The sequence below is a fragment of the Notamacropus eugenii genome, chromosome 1 (assembly GCF_028372415.1).
Source record: "Notamacropus eugenii isolate mMacEug1 chromosome 1, mMacEug1.pri_v2, whole genome shotgun sequence".
In the NCBI taxonomy this organism is placed as follows: domain Eukaryota; kingdom Metazoa; phylum Chordata; class Mammalia; order Diprotodontia; family Macropodidae; genus Notamacropus; species Notamacropus eugenii.
In genome coordinates, this window is record NC_092872.1 from 718,359,064 (window position 1) to 718,377,655 (window position 18,592).

At 41.7% G+C, this 18,592-nt stretch overlaps 1 gene segment (V, D, J or C); it reads left to right on the forward strand.

Moving 5' to 3' along the window:
* Positions 1 to 8,397: 8,397 nt before the first annotated feature.
* Positions 8,398 to 9,182, forward strand: LOC140520044 (immunoglobulin kappa variable 1D-33-like). The segment is given in 2 exon segments: positions 8,398 to 8,556; positions 8,689 to 9,182. Coding segments are annotated over 2 exon segments (543 nt in total).
* Positions 9,183 to 18,592: the final 9,410 nt, after the last annotated feature.

Below are 18,592 nucleotides of genomic sequence, written 5' to 3' on the forward strand. Positions count from 1 at the left end.
GCAATAAAATTTTCTTTCCAACATTTAGAAAAATGTACCAGAAATACAGAAGAGAAGAATATATATCTCCTCCTCCCACAACAATTCAAGGGACACATTCTTCCCACTTCACTGAGTAGACAAAAGAATCTCCAAGCTGCTCCTATCTGCATTTTATAGAAAGCTCAGCCCTTAGCTGTCTTTAAGTTTTGTTGCTTCCCCAATCTTAGTTCTCTTTCTACTTCAGTTCCTTTCTCTCTTATCTCTGTTCTTTGCATAGACATTTATGAATTCTTGTTCTCTAGATCCAGAGCCACCTGACCTCTCCTGGGAAGAGGGAGAGGCTTCCCTCATCTATCCACAATTGGCCACCTGCCACAGAGAAAACCAGTCCAGATGAAGGCAGATCTATTTAATATAGCAATAAAAAAAGAAGCCACATGAGGTCACACCTTCAAGGAAACACAAATGGGCCACACCCTCCATGTGCACATGACCACTCCCGGGGTCATGAGCTGAGGCTGTACTGGCACTGCTTTGCATGGTGATGTCCAAGGGACCTTTCACAAACCCAGCCTCACATACAAATATCTCCCACATTTCTCACTGAGCTCAGAGCTCTCTACCTCCTGCTCTACAAGGGTCACAATGCTCTCCCTTTCCTTGCTCCACTTGCTCCTCTTGCTCTGGCCTCAAGGTAAGATTCCCAATGAGCCATAGGTTGGCAACACTTTAGAGACAGAAGGAGTTTTCCACTGGGAATCTCTGACACAACCTGAGGGTGAGAGAACAGGATTCTTCACTTTAAATCTCTTCTTTCTTCTTTTCCCACCAAGGATCCCAGGCAGCCATTGTGGTGACCCAGTCCCCAGCCTCCCTCTCTGTGACTCCAGGAGACAGAGTCACCATCAACTGCAAGACCAGTTCAAGCGTTAGCAACGATATGGACTGGTACCAGCAGAAACCAGGAGAGTCTCCCAAGCTCCTGATCTATAATGCTAATTCCCTGAACTCTGGGGTCCCTGCCAGGTTCAGTGGTAGTTACTCTGGGACAGATTTCACCTTCACCATCAGTGCTGTGGAGGCTAAAGATGTGGCAGTTTATTACTGCGGGCAAAGTTATAGTTACCCTTTCCCACAGTGTTTTAGTCCTGAACAAAAACCTCCCCAGGCTGCTCAGCCCTTCAGAGTGGGGGAGCAGCTACTGCCCCAGGCACAGACTCAGAGCAACCACTGCCCTCAGGGGAGAATTGGGCCTAATTCAGCTCTGCTTCAGCAAACACTTGTCCCCGGGGGCTCTAATTGCGGTAGAAAAATTAAAAAGACAGAGAAAAAGGAGGAAGAGAATATTCTGCATGCTCTGCTTTAGTCAAGGACCACTAACCTTCCCATGAGAGCTGTTCCAGAAGCTGCTGTCACTCTTTTCTTTATCTTTTACTTATAAATTAAAACTACCCATATTCTGAGCTTCCGACGAAAAGCAAACACCAAGTTGTTGACTCATCATTCATATGTTGAAGCTACATCTTTAATCTGAGCTATACACTCTAAGAATGCACAAGAATTTGAAAAGAAAAAGAAAATTTGCAATCATATATTATTATCATCTACTTTCTAACAAAATGAACCCTGCTAAATGTTTAAGATTTCAAAATATATTTTTATCAGATCTTCTTAAAGCCCAATTCATAATCTTTTAGCATCCAGATTCAAAAGAAAATTTTTGTCTAACAACATTTCTGGTTTGCAATGATCTTTCAAATTTTGCAATAAAAATTTAGGGATACAATAACACAAACAATAAACTTCAGATGACGTCAGTTTCATTTTCAATTGATCATGTACAATAAAAATAAAATCACTGGTCTTACTGCCTTTGGCATTTTAAAACCACCTCAGAGTTATCAGATACAGAATAATCACATTTACTTAAAGAAATAATAGTAATGTAGTGCTCAGCATATGCCAGTCACCATGCTAAGCACTGTATAATCTCACAACAGCCCTGGGATGTAGGTATCATTATTATTTCCTGCTTTACAGATCAGACAATTGGGACAAACAGAGATAAGATAACATGCTAAAGTTATCTAGCTAAAAAGTTTCTGCAGCCAGAACAGACAAGTGTGAGCTCATCTCAGGTAGAGGCTGATGGGCTTCTCCCACCTCATATTGCCGAGCTAGATGTTACTGACGGGGTAGAAGCCCAAGCCAAGACCTTTGCACATTACCCCAAAAGGATTTGGGTCCCATTTGTCCACAAGGCCTGAAAAAACCCACCTTGAACTCTCCATTAATTTTCCCATTTTATGAAGTAAGTCTCAGGTATTCATGTGAGGTTATAATTCTCTCAGCTGGCCTTCATTGTAGCCTACATCCAATCTCCCTATTCTCTGTTACCCAACCCTCTCTTGTCTGTTACCTCCTGATCCCCCTCCCCCCACTTTCCATCATTGATCTGATTTAGATCCCATTATCTTGGTGTAGCTGTTGGACCTCCAGTCAACTGGCCCCTCCCCTCAAGATACTCCCTAGACACCACATCCACTCACCCCAGACAATTTGGCCACTTCTAGATCCTTCCCACAATCTCTCTTCATTAAGGTGCTGAGATTCCTTAAGAGTCTGACCAATGTGACAGATTTTGATAATCACACCCACCTTGGACAGTGATCTAATAAACTTTGTCTCTGGCTGAAAGGAGGCTTTGATCAAATTCATTCAGGCAGTATGCACACGTGGATGATTTGGGGTCCCAGCACCCCTAAACCTCAACACTACTACCAGCACCTGGACACTTCCAGGTGGCAGCAGGGGAGAATCTTCCAAGGAATAAACCAGACCTGGATACTGACTGACTAGCCTTTTGCGCATATGGCAGAGGGCATTACCTAGGGACAGGGATAGTTAGTGCTGGGTTTTTCCCATTGTTGGTAGTTACTGGTGACAGGGCAAGATGAAGGAATCCGCACTGTGGGGCTTGATCTTTACCAGAAATTCCCCCAACCCCAAGATGCACATGTTAGTGGAGGTAGGGCACCTTGGCAGCTGCTGGGGCAGAATGGACAGGATGTATAGCACTTCAAATTTTTACTTAGGCTTGCCTAGAGAGATCGACTGAATGATGCCCAGGGGCACATGACCACTGGGGCCACTGCCTGTGGGGACCCACTGTGCTTGCTGCCACCCCCCTTCCCCAGGTGGAGAAGGGTGATTCAAGTTTCCCCACAATTATCCAGCATTCTCTTTTCTTCATCTGATCTGAGATGAGAGGGATAAACAGAGAGACACAGGCTTTTAAGCAGTCTCCATAACTGAGATACACTCCTTACTCCAAGGGAAGGAAGAGGGGTTTACTTAATTTTCCAAAGGTAAAACCTGAAACAACCCATTATCAAAAGAGGGGAATGCATTTCCAAATTATATTGCACAGAAAATCACTCATCTCATCATCAGTATGTTGAGACTACAATTTTAAGCCACGTTGGACATTTTCATAATAATAAAGATTTCCAAAAGAATAATTGGCTACCATAGTAAATATCATTTTTATTATTGCCTTTTAAACCAAATATATCTAATTAAATATTTAACATTTCCAAATGATCAAATTTATCACATCCTTTTAAAAGGCTAATTCATATGCAGCAAAGTTCAAATTAAAAAGTGCTTTGTCTAACATTACTTCAGCAATACATTGGTCCCTCTAATTTTAGAATCTAAGAGAATTTTGGAAGCACGATACAATTTAGAAATACAATAATAATACAAACAATAAACCTCAGATGATATCAATTTCATTTCCAGATTATCACATAATGAAATTATTGATGCTATTATTATTATTTTTGATACTTTAAACTGCTTCACAGTTAACAGATATGGAACATGAGTGTTCAGTTAGACAGATAATAATAATATTGTGTTAAGCACTGTACAATCACCATAAAATTTTGACCCCATGACAACAACCGTTGTTATTTTTCCCTTTACAGATCAGGAAATGGGGCAAACAGAAAATAAATAACTTTCCATAAATTACAAAGCTGAAAAATTTCTACAACTGTAACAGAAATGTGAACTTATCAAGAGCAGAGGTTGACTGGCTCCCTCATCTCACTTATTAGGCACTTCCAGGGCCACCCAGATTCTCCCAGGCACCAAGTGAGTGCCAGGGAAGTTGAGACAGAGGGCACTGCCTAGGGGTTGGAGTGGCTGATGGTAGGGCCTTTCCAGTATGGATAACTCTTGATGGTATGGCTCAGGGAATGTTCACCATAGGCCTCACCCATCCACCTCCTGCCTGCCCACAGCTGCAGAACTTGATGAGTTTCGGGCTGCTTGAAGCTGTTGTGGCAGGCTGGGCAGAACTTATTGCAACTGGAAGATACTCCCAGCCTCTGCCTAGAGGGGTGGGTAACAGGGTGTTCAGGGGCACAGGGTCATTAAAGCCACTTCCAATCTGTGCTTATTGCCCCTCCCCTCCTTTACCCAGGTGGGGAAGGATGAATTAAGGTTTTCCTACAATTGCCCAGGATTTTCATTTCTTAATACCATGGGGGACTGTTACAAGAACCCCGTGGCTGCTTTACTCCACATACTGAGATTCACTCCTAACAATGGGGAGGGAATGGGAAATACTGAGTGATAGGGACTATGCAGAGGTGTTTTAGCAGGGGCTGAGCACTTGGAATTATTGCTAAAGTCTCAGGAGCTTTTTCCTGCAATTCCAAAATGATCATATTTCAAATTCTTTAATGATGAATCTCACAAAATCCAAAATTTGCTAAGATGCTTTTATCTAACTTTTCACTGTTAATTCTAGCTGGAACCACAAGGAAAAGAGTGACACATGCTGGTTTCTTAGTTGATTGGTTGGTTTATTGCTTTCTTAGACAGCTTATTAGTTTCTTCTTGGCATCATTTTAACTCTTACAAGGTACCAGACTCCATCACAGTACACATGATACAGATAGAGAGATACACAGAGACAGACAAACTAACATAACAAATACAAACAGAATGAGGAAAATCTAATCATAGGAAAAGGGGGAGAGGGATTGGGGGAAAGCTCAGAGAGATTTTGCTGGAACAGATTTAAAGGGACATATTCAAAGAAAGTTAAATTTTAGGATCTGAGTCCATGACAGGACTGTAGCCTGAAAGGGCAAGGGGAGCTAGGAAGAGGATTACATGGCACCTGAAACTGAAGTGCCTTTGCTAGCTTTAAGGCATGACACCTCTTATTCTCACTCTGCAATTGAAGCAAACCAGCAGAGAAAACTTTCCCACCAAGACTAGACATGACTGAGTCACAGAGGATATCAGAATTGCAGAGAAGACCTAGCCAGGGGCTTTCATTCCCAGAGCTGGCTTAGAGAAAAAAATTCAGACTGCAGCTACTAAGCAGAGTCTGATATTAGGAGCAGGAATAGAGAAGGGACTTACCACCCAGGGGGAAGGCAGGACCTTTCAGGAGAATAAGTCTTGTAGACACCCAGTACTAGCAGTGTTCAGTGGAAGGGTTCAGTCTCTAGCCCTGTCCCGTCTGAGCAAATGGCACCATAAATGTCAACTATTGCTGAGCTGATTCGAAGAAAGACAAAATTAGGCTGGATAGGCATGTTAATTTCTCTCAAAACCTGCAGGACATACACACAGAGATATGCATGGGAAGTCATTGAAGAATATGATCCCAAGGATAGAAAGACAACGGGGATCTTATATCTTCAGAATAATTCCTTCGAATCCCTCCCTCCCTTCTTTGCTCCTTCGTTACCTCAAATTATAGTCTCCATATTTGCTATCTCTTGATAAAAAAAAGAAATTTATTTTTTTGTATAAATTGTAAATACAATGAGAGCATATCAAGGTGTCAAGTTAAATTATATATCCAGGATTTCTGTGTTTCCTTTATCATGAACATGAATATATACAGCCTAACATAGCATAACACATGTCCATAAAATACTGATAAAAGAAAAATTCCCATCGTTCAAGACAGTGTCTGGTGCAAGGCATCCTGCCCTGGACAGTCGTAACAGAAGAATCTTCCTGATCAGCCTCATCCAGCCTTCTATTTGCTTACACAGAAAGGAGCATTTTGAGTTCACTCACTGAGCAAGTAGAGTATGTCTGTTATCTCAGAGCATGGAAGGCATTGTGGTAGGTTAACTTCAGAGTGGGCTCAAATGCTTTTCTCCTGATTGACCAAGTTAGGTTTCAGGCCTTTCTGAGGTATTGGGGGGTCTCAAAAGGGTTCACAGCTTATATTCTACACTGGTTATTGTCCTTGTCAGGCAAATCTCTTTTGTGGCTTCTTTGTTCTTGTACAATTGTTTCAGTCATGTCTGACCCTTTGTGACCTGATTTGGAGTGTTCTTGGCAGAGATACTGAAGTGATTTGTCATTTCCTTCTCCAGCTCATTTTACACATGAGGAAACTGAGGCAAAATAGAAGTAAGTGACTTAACCAGAGACACGTAGCCAATAAATGTCTCAGCCTGAATTTGAATTCAGGTCTTCCTGACTATGGGCCCAGTTTTCTATCTTCTGCAAAACAAATGCCCTGATCCTTGAGTAACAGAATCCAAGCAAATGCTTCAGATTTCCTCCCAAATAAATGGAGAAGAAATGTGCTACATAAATATGATAAATATTATTGATTTGTAAGAGTTGATGAAAGAGACTATTTCACATAATACTGGGCAGTATGAACTGACAGAGTAAAGACAACAAACCAGGAGATCAGTGTATATGAGGACACCAGCATGGTGAAGACACACAGCTCTGAATCACTTCTTTAGAGGACTCTGAGAAGATGCATTAACCACCTCCTGGCAAAGAGAAGATGGACACAAGATGCAGAGAAAGGTCCTTATTTTTGTTCATGGCCACTATCTAGTTTCATTTTGCTTGACTATGCTTATATGTTACAGGGGATTTGCTTTCTTTATTTCTTAATTTTTAAATCAAGAATGAGGCCAGAGCAATCAGGATGAGAAAAAGAAAGTAGACCACTGACTCATCTTTTTAAAGCACAAAGAAGAAGACAAGGAAGTACAGAAGGAAGGATAGAGAAGAGGACAGTATGCAGAGACATGGATGGACTTTGTCATATTCCTGTTTTACCAGCTGGGAGAAAGGGAAGTTCATGGTTTCACACAGAATCCTCTCTTTATGTTCTGCTACAGGGGAGGAAATGCTCTTCTTTCAGTGTTTAAGTTCAACATGAAAAGATTTAAATTAAAAAAGCACAGGCAGGAGGAGATACTACTGTGTCCGGCATGAACTATGCGTGTACAAGAAAAGACTGGATAGGGAGATCATACCAGCAAGACAATCTAATGGAAGCTTCCTCACATGTTTATTTCTGATGAAACAGGGAGCACTTGAAGGGACGAAGTGGTAGTGAGGTAGAAGAAGATTCTCCGCCCAGGGGCCAACAGAGACAGGGCACAGAGTCAGGAGGGGGACCTTGATGCAGAGTCTCCAGATAATGGGACACTTGGGAGGGGGTGAAGGATAAGGAAAATTGAAAGGGAGGAATTGGTCGAGTTCTGAAGGACTTTAAAGGACTTTTTATTAGATACTGGAAGTGATAAAGAGGGACAGGAGTTTCTGGAGTAGGCTGTGACCTGGTCAGCCCTGCTTTGTCACATGAACAGTTTAACAGCTGAGGCCAGCATTGGCTAGAGTGGGGAGAGAGTGGAGGTACAGAAAACAATAGTCAGAAGGCCATGGGAGGAGTTCAACCATGAGATAACTGCCCAACAAAAGGTGAAAGTTTTCACAGTGGAGAACAGGAGATGATGAACTTTAGTAGGAAAAATGCACCCAAATAACAATTTTGCTCCTTTTAGCCTCAGTTTCCCCAACTACAGAATGAGAGGGTGAAACTAGCAATAAAGTTTTCTTTCTGACTTTTAGAAAAATGTAACAGAAATACAGAAGAGAAGAATATATATCTCCTCCTCCCACAACAATTCAAAGGACACATTCTCCCCGCTTCACCTAGTAGACCAAAGAATCTCCAAGCTGCTCCTGTCTACATTTTATAGAAAGCTGAGCCCTTAGCTGTCTTTAAGTTTTGATGCTTCCCCAATCTTGGTTCTTTTTCTACTTCAGTTCCTTTCTCTCTTATCTCTGTTCTTTGCATAGACATTTATGAATTCTTGTTCTCTAGATCCAGAGCCACCTGACCTCTCCTGGGAAGGTGGAGAGGCTTCTCTCATTTATCCACAATTGGCCACCTGCCACAGAGAAAACCAGTCCAGATGAAAGCAGATCTATTTAATATAGCAATAAAAAAAGAAGCCACATGAGGTCACACCTTCAAGGAAACACAAATGGGCCACACCCTCCATGTGCACATAACTACTCCTGGGGTCATGAGATGAGGCTGTACTGGCACTGCTTTGCATGGTGATGTCCAAGGGACCTTTCACAAACCCAGCCTCACATACAAATATCTCCCACATTTCTCACTGAGCTCAGAGCTCTCTACCTCCTGCTCTACAAGGGTCACAATGCTCTCCCTTTCCTTGCTCCACTTGCTCCTCTTGCTCTGGCCTCAAGGTAAGATTCCCAATGAGCCATAGGTTGGCAACACTTTAGAGACAGAAGGAGTTTTCCACTGGGAATCTCTGACACAACCTGCAGGTGAGAGATTCTTCACTTAAATCTCTTCTTTCTTCTTTTCCCACCAAGGATCCCAGGCAGCCATTGTGGTGACCCAGTCCCCAGCCTCCCTCTCTGTGACTCCAGGAGACAGAGTCACCATCAACTGCAAGACCATTGCTAGTGTTAGCAACGATATGGACTGGTACCAGCAAAAACCAGGAGAGTCTCCCAAGCTCCTGATCTATACTGCCAACTCCCTGCGGTCTGGGGTCCCTGAGAGGTTCAGTGGCAGTGGTTCTGGGACAGATTTCACCTTCACCATTAGTGCTGTGGAGGCTGAGGATGTGGCAGATTATTACTGTTATCAATATAGTAGTGCTCCATTCCCACAGTGTTTCAGCCCTGAACAAAAACCTCCCCAGGCTGCTCAGCCCTTCAGAGTGGGGGAGCAGCTGCTGCCCCAGAGTCACAGGCTCAGGGCAACCACTGCCCTCAGGAGAGAATTGGGCCTAATTCAGCTCTGCTGCAGGAAACACTTGTCCCTTGAGGCTCTAATTTTGGTAGAAAAATTAAGAAGATAGAGAAAAAGGAGGAAGAGATAGAATGTTCTGCATGCTATGCTTTAGTCAAAGACCACTGACCTTCCCATGAGGGCTGTTCCAAAAACTGCTGTCACTCTTTTCCCTGCCCTCTGCTCCCTATCCCAAGTTCCTCATCCTGAGCTGGTGATTAAGAGAAAATTGGAAATAAGTCAGGGGAATGGACCTGGACTCTGACCTGGCTGCTTTTCCTCAGCTCAAAAAAGACAGCTAAGATAGACAAGGTGGATGGAACAGTCCTAATGTTCCTGAGGCAACTCAATATATAGGATGGATCCAATCTCTCCCCTCACTCTGGGAACTCACTCTAGCCATCTAATCATGTCTGCAATCTGCCAGGATTGATTCCTGAACACTTCATTTGAGGGTATCAGATCTCCTTTCCCTACTCACATAGGGGCCAGGATACTGCCCTCCATGTGATGAGGGGCAGGGCCTGAACAGTGCTCCAGTGGCAATGGAACCAGATCAGAGAAGGTTTTCAAGAATTAGCATTCACAACCACAAGCACACAAGTAGTCAAGGGGACCAGAGTAGTCTCAAATATTTATAATCTCAGAGGTCAGGCATCACAAGAATGACGGGGCATTGACAATCAACAGAGGGAGAGTCTAATAAGTGGAGGTAACACACATGAAAAACATAACCAGGGATGAAGGTAAGATGAGAGAGTCATGGACCTGACTGATGGAAGTCAATATTCCCAGATCACAATTGGTCCTCTCCGTCCCTTTGGGGGAGTTAGCATTGTCTACCAGCCAGGACTGCAGAAGGAATGTACCCATTGAAGGATTCAGGCAGGGTGAGTGGATGGCTGGCTGCTCAAAGACATGAGTAGCTACTGCAGTGCAACCAAAAGCAAGTTAAGAAGGACACTAAAAGAGAACCCTAGGTCAGAGGAAAGAGGGTCACAGCCTAAGTCAATCAAAACCAAAGCTAGTGCAGCTAGGAGATACAGGGAAATCACATATGGAACGTAAAGATCAGGTAAGGTAGGCTCTAATAGGGAGGGAGCAATTTTTGCTGTCCTGGTCTGGATTCTCGAGGAGCCTCTGCCTCAGTTGTCATCTTCTTCCAGCCCCTAACAAAGTTAAAAGGCAAGGACCTCAATGCATTCAGAGGTCCACTAGGAGCAGGCTGTGTTCAGATGACCCAGGAGCCCACACTCTTAATTTGGCAGCCATGGGAGTGGTCAGAAGGACCTGGTAGCAGCCCTTAGAAGCCGTATGATTTGACACTTGAGAGAAAACTCATTTTATCAGTCTTTGGGTCTGAGTTTCTGATCAGCATAACAAAAGTCTTTGGTTAAAGGCACCTAGAGATGGTTCAGTTTCCCAGCCATGCAGGGCGAACTTCAAACCATGCAATAATATTTTTCTCACAGTTCCCATAATTGCATAATTATATTAACTCAGGTACAGATTAAACTACTCAGAAAGCTCAAAATAGATTAGATTTGAGAAGGAAGATGCACAGGCCAGCAAGGTCACCAAGAAAGCTATTCCATAAACCATACAAACAATGCAATCGTTACCTCCAAGGTTAAGTAACATCAAGTTTCCTTCTAGCCCATTAACGCATTCTCAGTGTCTCCTGTAGATACGTGTTTCCCAGATGTCTCTTCTTGGACAACAGGCTTTATCCTCAGGACAGTTCTGAAGGGAGTTCTACTTCTATGGTTCCAAATCTAGAGGTTCTTAAATAATTCTGACATGACAGAGCTTAGTAAAATTACTTAAAATTGTTTCTCCAATTTTCAAACTTCACAGAATTTCAGTTTATGTACCATTTACTGTTTCTATCCTTACCTAAATCCTGCACCTGATACAAGAATCTTTGAAAAATTTCAGCTCAAACCATAATATAAGATGTTCTAATTTTTAAAATTATCAGACAGATACATTAAAAATGGGAAAATAATTTTGCTTTCTTTACCCTGATCCATACCATTTTTGTGTAAAATCCAATTTTGAGAACTTGTCAGCAAAACATGTTGAAACATCGAAACCGCTTCATAGATGAGTTTTGGAAGTCAATCACACACATTTGTATATAATTCTTGGAGAAAACAGGCTAATCTGCTGCTTTTCTCACAATTTACTATCCCATTTAATTAGAAAATTATCTCATTACATCTTTGTCTTAACACTTTGTCTAATTCTTTCCCCCTTAGGAAGATATCTTCCCTGTATAATTACTTGACCACAAATATAGGTTAAATTTGTAAGATATTCATACTTGCATCCTATTATAGTAACTCAGAAATGGTATAGTATCAATCTATCATCTAACAGATTTAGTATTATGTGTTCCAAACTTCTTCATTATCAAAATTTGCTTAAAAAAAAAAAGAGAGACACAGACAATGTCCTGTATCATAACAGAAGGGAAAAACTGGTTAAGCTCTGCTTGATTTCAAGTACATCTGATAGTTACTCATGCAGTCACAAGGTGTTAGAAGCAAGGCTCAGGAGAAAACAAGTGGGTGTTGTCCTTTTCAGAAAGGAAATAGGAAAATGAGGAAACAGAGTCAGGAGGATGGTGAGTAGGCTGTGCCACCATAGTCCCCAAAACTTTTCCCTGGTACAGACATTCACCTTTAGCAGTTCTCAGACTTCAGACCATGACATTTTCTATTACTGGCTTCATAACAATCCAGAAAACTATCCCTGTAATCAAAGTTCAAATAATAGTAAATTATAAATTCAAGAATTTCTGCTGTACGAAAACTTCACTAATCAAGACTTAGGGCTTGAATATTCTTCTGGATGTTTCCCTAACAGTTAATATTTCCTTTATCTTTCACTTATCAATTAAACCACCCATATTCTGGGCTTCAGACAAAAAGCAAATACCTAGTTGTTGACTCATCATTAATATGTTGAAGCTACATCTTTAATCTGAGCTATACACTCTAAGAATACCCAAGAATTTCAAAAGAAAAAGAAAATTTGCAATCATATATTATTATTATCTGCTTTCTAACAAAATATATCTCCTTAAATGTTTAAGATTTTAAAATATATTTTTATCAGGTCTTCTTAAAGTCCAATTCATAATCTTTTAGCATCCAGATTCAAAAGGAAATTTTTGTGTAACAATATTTCTGGTTTACAATGGTCTCTCAAATTTTGGAATATAAGTTTAGAAATATAATACAGTTTAGGAATATAATAATAACACAAACAACAAACTTCAGATGATATCAGTTACATTTCCAAATGATCATGTGTAATAAAAAAAATCATTGGTCTTATTGCCTTTGGCATTTTAAAACCACCTCAGAGTTATCAGATATGGAATAATCACATTTACTTAAAAAATAATAATAATATAGTGCTCAGCATATTCCAGTCACCATGCTAAGCACTTTATAATCTCACAACAACCCTGGGAGGTAGGTGTCATTATTATTTTTCTATTTACAGATCAGACAATTGGGGCAAACAGAGATAAGATAACATGCTAAAGTTATGTAGCTAACAAGTTTCTGCAGTCAGAACAGACAAGTGTGAGCTTGGAGTAGAGGCTGACTGACTTCCCCTAACTTGCACTGCCAAGCTAGATGTTACTGACAGGGTAGAGGCCCAAGCCAAGACCTTTGCACATTACCCCAAAAGAATTTTGATCCCATTTGTCTACAAGTCCCGAAAAACCCCACCTTCAGCCCTTTTTTAATTTCCCCATTTGATCACATAAGTCTCAGGTACTCATCTGAGACTATAATCCTCTCAATTGGCCTTTCATTGTAACCTACATCCAATCTCCCTATTCTCTGTTGTCCAGCCCTCTCTTGTCTGCTGCCTCCTGATCCCCTGCACCCTCTCCCCACTTCCCAACCTTGATCTGATTTGGATCCCATTACCTTGGTGCAGGTGTTGGACCTCCAGTTACCTCAGCCAACTGGCCCCTCCCATCAAGATATTCCCTAGACACCACCTCCAGTCACCCCAGACAATTTGACCACTTCTAGATCCTTCCCACAATTTCTCTTCATTAAGGTGCTGAGTTTCCTTAAGACTCTGACCAATGTGGCAGATTTTGAGAAACACACCCACCTTGGACAGTGATCTAATATACCTTGTCTTTGGCTGAAAGAAGGTTTTGATGAAATTTATTCAGGCAGTATACAAATATCACTGCTTTGGGGTCCCAGTACCCCTAAACCTCAACACTACCAGGAGCACCTGGAGCCTCCCAGGTGGCAGCTGGGCAGAATCTATTAAGGAATATGCCAGCCCCGAACGCTGACTGATTAGCTTTTTCGGGGTATGGCAGAAAGCATTTCCTAGGGGCAGGGATGGCTAGTGCTGGGTTTTTCCCATTGGTGGTAGTACCTGGCGACAAACCAAGGTGAAGGAATGCTGGCTGTGAGGCCTGATTTTCTCCAGATCCTCCCCCCAGTTTCCCCAAGCTGCACTACTGGAGCTAGGGCAACTTGCAGCTGCTGGTGCAGGGTGGACAGGATGTATAGCACCTAGGAGACACACTCAGGCTTGCCTAGAGGGATGGGTTGAATGATGTCTAGAGGTACATAACCACTGGGGCCACTGCCACTGGGGACCAACTGTGGTTAATGCCACCCCCTTCTCCTAGGCATAGAAGGGTGATTCAAGTTTCCCAACAATTATCCAGCATTCTCTTTTCTTCATCTAATCTGAGATGAGAGGGATTAACAGAGAGACACAGGCTTTTAAGCAGTCTCCAAAATTGAGATATACTCCTTACTACAAGGGAAGGGAGTGGGGAAGGAAAAGGGGTTTATTTAATTTTTCCAAAGGTAAAACTTGAAACAACCCATTACCAACAGAAGGGGATGCATTTCAAATTACACTGCTTAGAAAATCACTCATCATTAATATGCTGAGACTACAACTTTAAGCCACCTTGGATATTTTCATAATAATGAAGATTTTTGAAAGAATAATAGGCTACCATAGTAAATATCATTGTTATTATTGCCTTTTAAACCAAATATATCTAATTAAATATTTAACATTTCCAAATGATCAAATTTATCACATCCTTTTAAACAGCTAATTCATATGAAGCAAAATCCAGGTTAAAAAGTGCTTTGGGTGGCCAAGCCAGAAAACCCTGGGGCAGCCATGGGAAGCAACAGTATGGCAGAAAGGCAGAGTGGCAGCCCAGGGCAAGAGACCAGCAGAACCAAGTGAGTGACAGCCACTGAGCCCCAGGAATTAGCTGCAGCCTCTCCAGAGATATTCAGCCTGTAGTTTAAACGTCTGTAAGTCACGTACTTGATCTTCTGGGATCCAAAATGGTGATCAGTAAATGCTCTGTCCCCCTCCCCTTATTGACCTCAAAAGAACCATAAAATATATCCCCAGAAAAATTCTGGATCAGTGGGAACAGTTGAAAGGGCAAACAGTCTCGTGGCACCTGAGGCTAGGAAAATAGCCAAGGGAGATTCCTTACTGTGGTGGAGGCTAACTGGAAGGAGAGGAACCCCACAGGGGATGGAAACTCTCACCAGAACCTAGGTGTGGTGCAAACTCACACTAGGACCCAGGCGTGAACTGAGCCTGCCTTTGCTCTAGCTCAGCTAAGGAGATCTCCCATGACCAGCCCAGCAGTCCCCCACACTTAACAAGCTAGTCATGGGGCTCAGCCAGGAAACACAAAACAAAAGGAAAAACAAAGGCACCTGCCCTTAGATTTCCCACACCAGCAGCTCAACAACAGATTCTCCAGCTTCTAACTGAAAGAACCAGAGGCCAGAACGCACAATCTCACCATCATGAGCAAGAAGCAAGAGAGTAAAGCCCACAGAATCTTTCTATGGGAACAAGGACCAAAACACTATTTCCAAAGAGGTCAGTATTGAGACTGTACTTCCATCTGAAACTTCAGAAAGGACTATGAAATACTCGCACGCACAAAGAACTCTCCTGGAACAGCTGAAGAAGGTAATAGAGGAAACACTGTCCAATGATTTTAAAAGTATGCAAAAAGAATTCTCTGAAGAGAACACCTCTTTAAAAGGAAAATTGAACAAATGGAAAAGAAAGCACAAAACCTAACTGGGAAAATTGGACAAATGGAAAAGGCAGTACAAAAGCTTACTGGAGAAAATAATTCCTTAAAAGGAATAATTGAACAGATGGAAAAGGAGATGTAAAAGTTAACAGAAGAAAACAATTTAATGAACATTAGAATTGGACAAGTAGAAGCTAATGACTCTATGAGACATCAAGAATCAGTCAAACAAAATCTAAAGAATGAAAATAAAGAAGAAAATGTAAAATATCTAATTGGAAAAACAATTGACCTGGAAAACAGATCCAGGAGAGAAAATTTAAGAGTCATTGGCCTACCAGAAAGTCATGATGAAGAAAGAGTCTCAACAGTATCTTCCAAGAAATCATCAAGGAAAACTGCCCAGAAGTGCTAGATCCAGAGGGCAAAGTGGTCATCAAAACAATCCACTCTTCACTTCCCAAAAGGGATCCCAAACTAAAAACCCCAAGACATATTGTTGCCAAATTCCAGACCTATCAAGTAAAGGAGAAAATATTACAGGCAGCCAGAAAGAATCCATTCAAATATCAAGGAGCTGCAGTCAGTATCACATAGGACCTTGAAGCTTCTACAAAGGAGCAGAACCAGGAGAACTTTGTGCACAGCAACAACCACAGTGTGCAAGAGTTTTTCCTGGTAGACTTGGAACTTCATAGCAATGCAAGGACTTAAAAAAATTCCCAATGGTCTTCTAAGGCAAAATGTCTTCGACATCCAGAGAAACATCTATGGAATTCAATCCCAGAATGTAGCAGATCATTTTTGTGTGTGTATTGCGTTTTGGTTTGTTAGATGATTTCTCCCCTTCATTTTAATTCTTCTGCATAGTATGACTATAGTGAAAATGTATTCAATGGGAATGTATGTGTAGAACCTATATAGGATTATATACCATCTCAGGGAGTGAGAAAGGAGGGAAGGAAAAATAATAATCCAAGTTGTATGGCAGTGAATGTGGAACACTGAAAATAAATAAAATTAATTTTTAAAAGAAGTGCTTTGCCTAACAGTACTTCAGCAGTACAGTGGTCCCTCTAATTTTAGAATCTAAGAGAATTTTAGAAATACAATACAATTTAGAACTAGAGTAATAATACAAACAATAAACTTCAGATGATATCAATGCATTTCCAGATCATCACATATAGAAATTATTAATGTTATTATTTTTGGTACTTTAAACTACTTCAAAGTTAACAGGTATGGAACAATTGTATTACATTAGAGAGATAATAACTATATTGTATTAAGCACTTTCCAATCACTATAAAATTTTGATCCCATGATAGCAACCATTATTATTTTTCCCTTTACAAATCAGGAAACAGGCCAAACAGATTAAACAGCTTGCCATAAAATGAAAAACTGCTACATTTCTGCAACTGGAATAGAGAAGTGTGGGATTGCCAAGGGCAGAGGTTGACCAGCTCCCTTACTTCACTCATTAGGCACTGCCAGGATCACCTGGATTGTCCCAGGCAGCAAGTGGCTTCCACAGAGCATTCTGCAGAAAGCACTGCCTAGGGGCTGGAATGAGTGATGCCAGGGCCTTAGCAGTTGAGATAATTCTTGGTAGTATGAATCAGGGATTACTCAACATGGGCTTCACCCATCTGCCTCCCCCCATCCCTCAGCTGCAGAACTTGCCGAGTTTGGGGCAAGGTGGGCAGAATATATTGAACCTGGGAGATACTCCCAGGCTCTGACTGCTCAGGGGCACCACCCCATTAGGGCCACTGCCAAACTGTGGCTACTGCCCCTCCCACCTTTACCCAGGTGGGGAAAAACAAATTCAGGTTTCCCTATAATTCTCCAGGATTCTCTTCTCTTTATCCCAGGGGGATTGTTACAAGAAGCCAGGGTCTGTTATACTCTCCGTACTGAGATACACTCCTAATTCTGGGGAAGGAATACTGTGATTGGTATTGTGAGGAGGTGTTTTAGCAAGGGGTGAGCTCCTGAGATTATCCCACAAGTCTCAGGAGCTTTTTCCTGCATTCCCAAATTGATCAGTTTCCAAACTTTTTAATGATGAACCTCACAAACTCCAGAATCTGCTGATGTTTTTAGCTGTTTCTAACTTTTCACTGTAACTCCTGTCTGGCCAGAACTGCAACCTCAAGGAAAAGAGTAGTACAGGTTGGTTGGCTGGTTGGTTGGTTGGTTGGTTGGTTGCTTGGTTGTTTGTTTGGTTGGTTGGTTGGTTGGTTGCTTTCCTAGAGTCCTTGGGAGTTTCTCCCTGGCTGCATTTTAAAACTTAGAAGGCAACAGACTCACTCACAGCACACATGATACAGACACAGAGACACACACAGACAGACAGAATGACACGACAAATACAAACAATGCACAGTATCTAATCATAGAAAGAGAGGGAGAGGGATTATCTGAAAAGCTCAGTGATTTTGTGAGAACAGATTTAAAGGGGAAGGTCCCAATTAAGTTAAGTTTTGGGATCTGAGTCCAGGTCATGACCTTAGCCTTTAAGGGAAAAGGGAACAAGGAAGGGGATTATATGGCAACTGGAAAAGGGAGCTGAAGCTGAAGTGTCTTTGTTAGCTTTAAGGAAAAGAAACTTCTGCCTTATTCTCACTGTGCCATTTAAGCAAACCAGCAGAGAAAACTTACCCTCCAAGTCTAGACTTGACTGAAGTGCAGAAGATAGCAGAATTGCAGAGAAGACCTAGCCAGGGGCTTTTGCCCCCAGATCTACTTTAGAGAGAAAAATTCTGACTGAAACTAGTGAGCAGAGTCTGATGTTACGAGCAGGAGTAGAGAGGGGACTTACCACCCTAGACAGTGCCATAACTTTTGAGGAGAATAAGCCATGCAGGCACCCAGTACCAACACAGTTCAGTGGAAGGGTTCATTCTCTAGCACTGTCCTATCTGAGTGAATGGCAACATAAATGTCAACTCTTGCTGAGTTGATTCTAAGACAACAAACAAAATGAGGCTGTGTGGGCATGTTTATTTCTCTCAAAACTTGCAGAACATACATACAGAGATATGCATGGGAATTCATTGAAGAAAATAAGCCCAAGGACAGAAAGATAAAGGGGATCTTATATCTTCAGAGCAATTCCTTCTCACCCCACCTCCCTGCTTTGCTCATGCCTGCATCACCCAGTTATAGTCTCCATACGTGATAACCAAGATAAGAGAAAGGAATTTCTTAATTGGATAGAATGGATAATTGGATAGAATTAATTTGATGAGAGAATATCAAGGTGTCAATTAAGATGAAAGACCCAGGATGTCTGTGTTTCTTTTATCATTAACATAAATAAAGACAGCATAAGACATTTCCATAAAATGCCCTGGACATTTCCTAAGCAGTCACAAACAGAA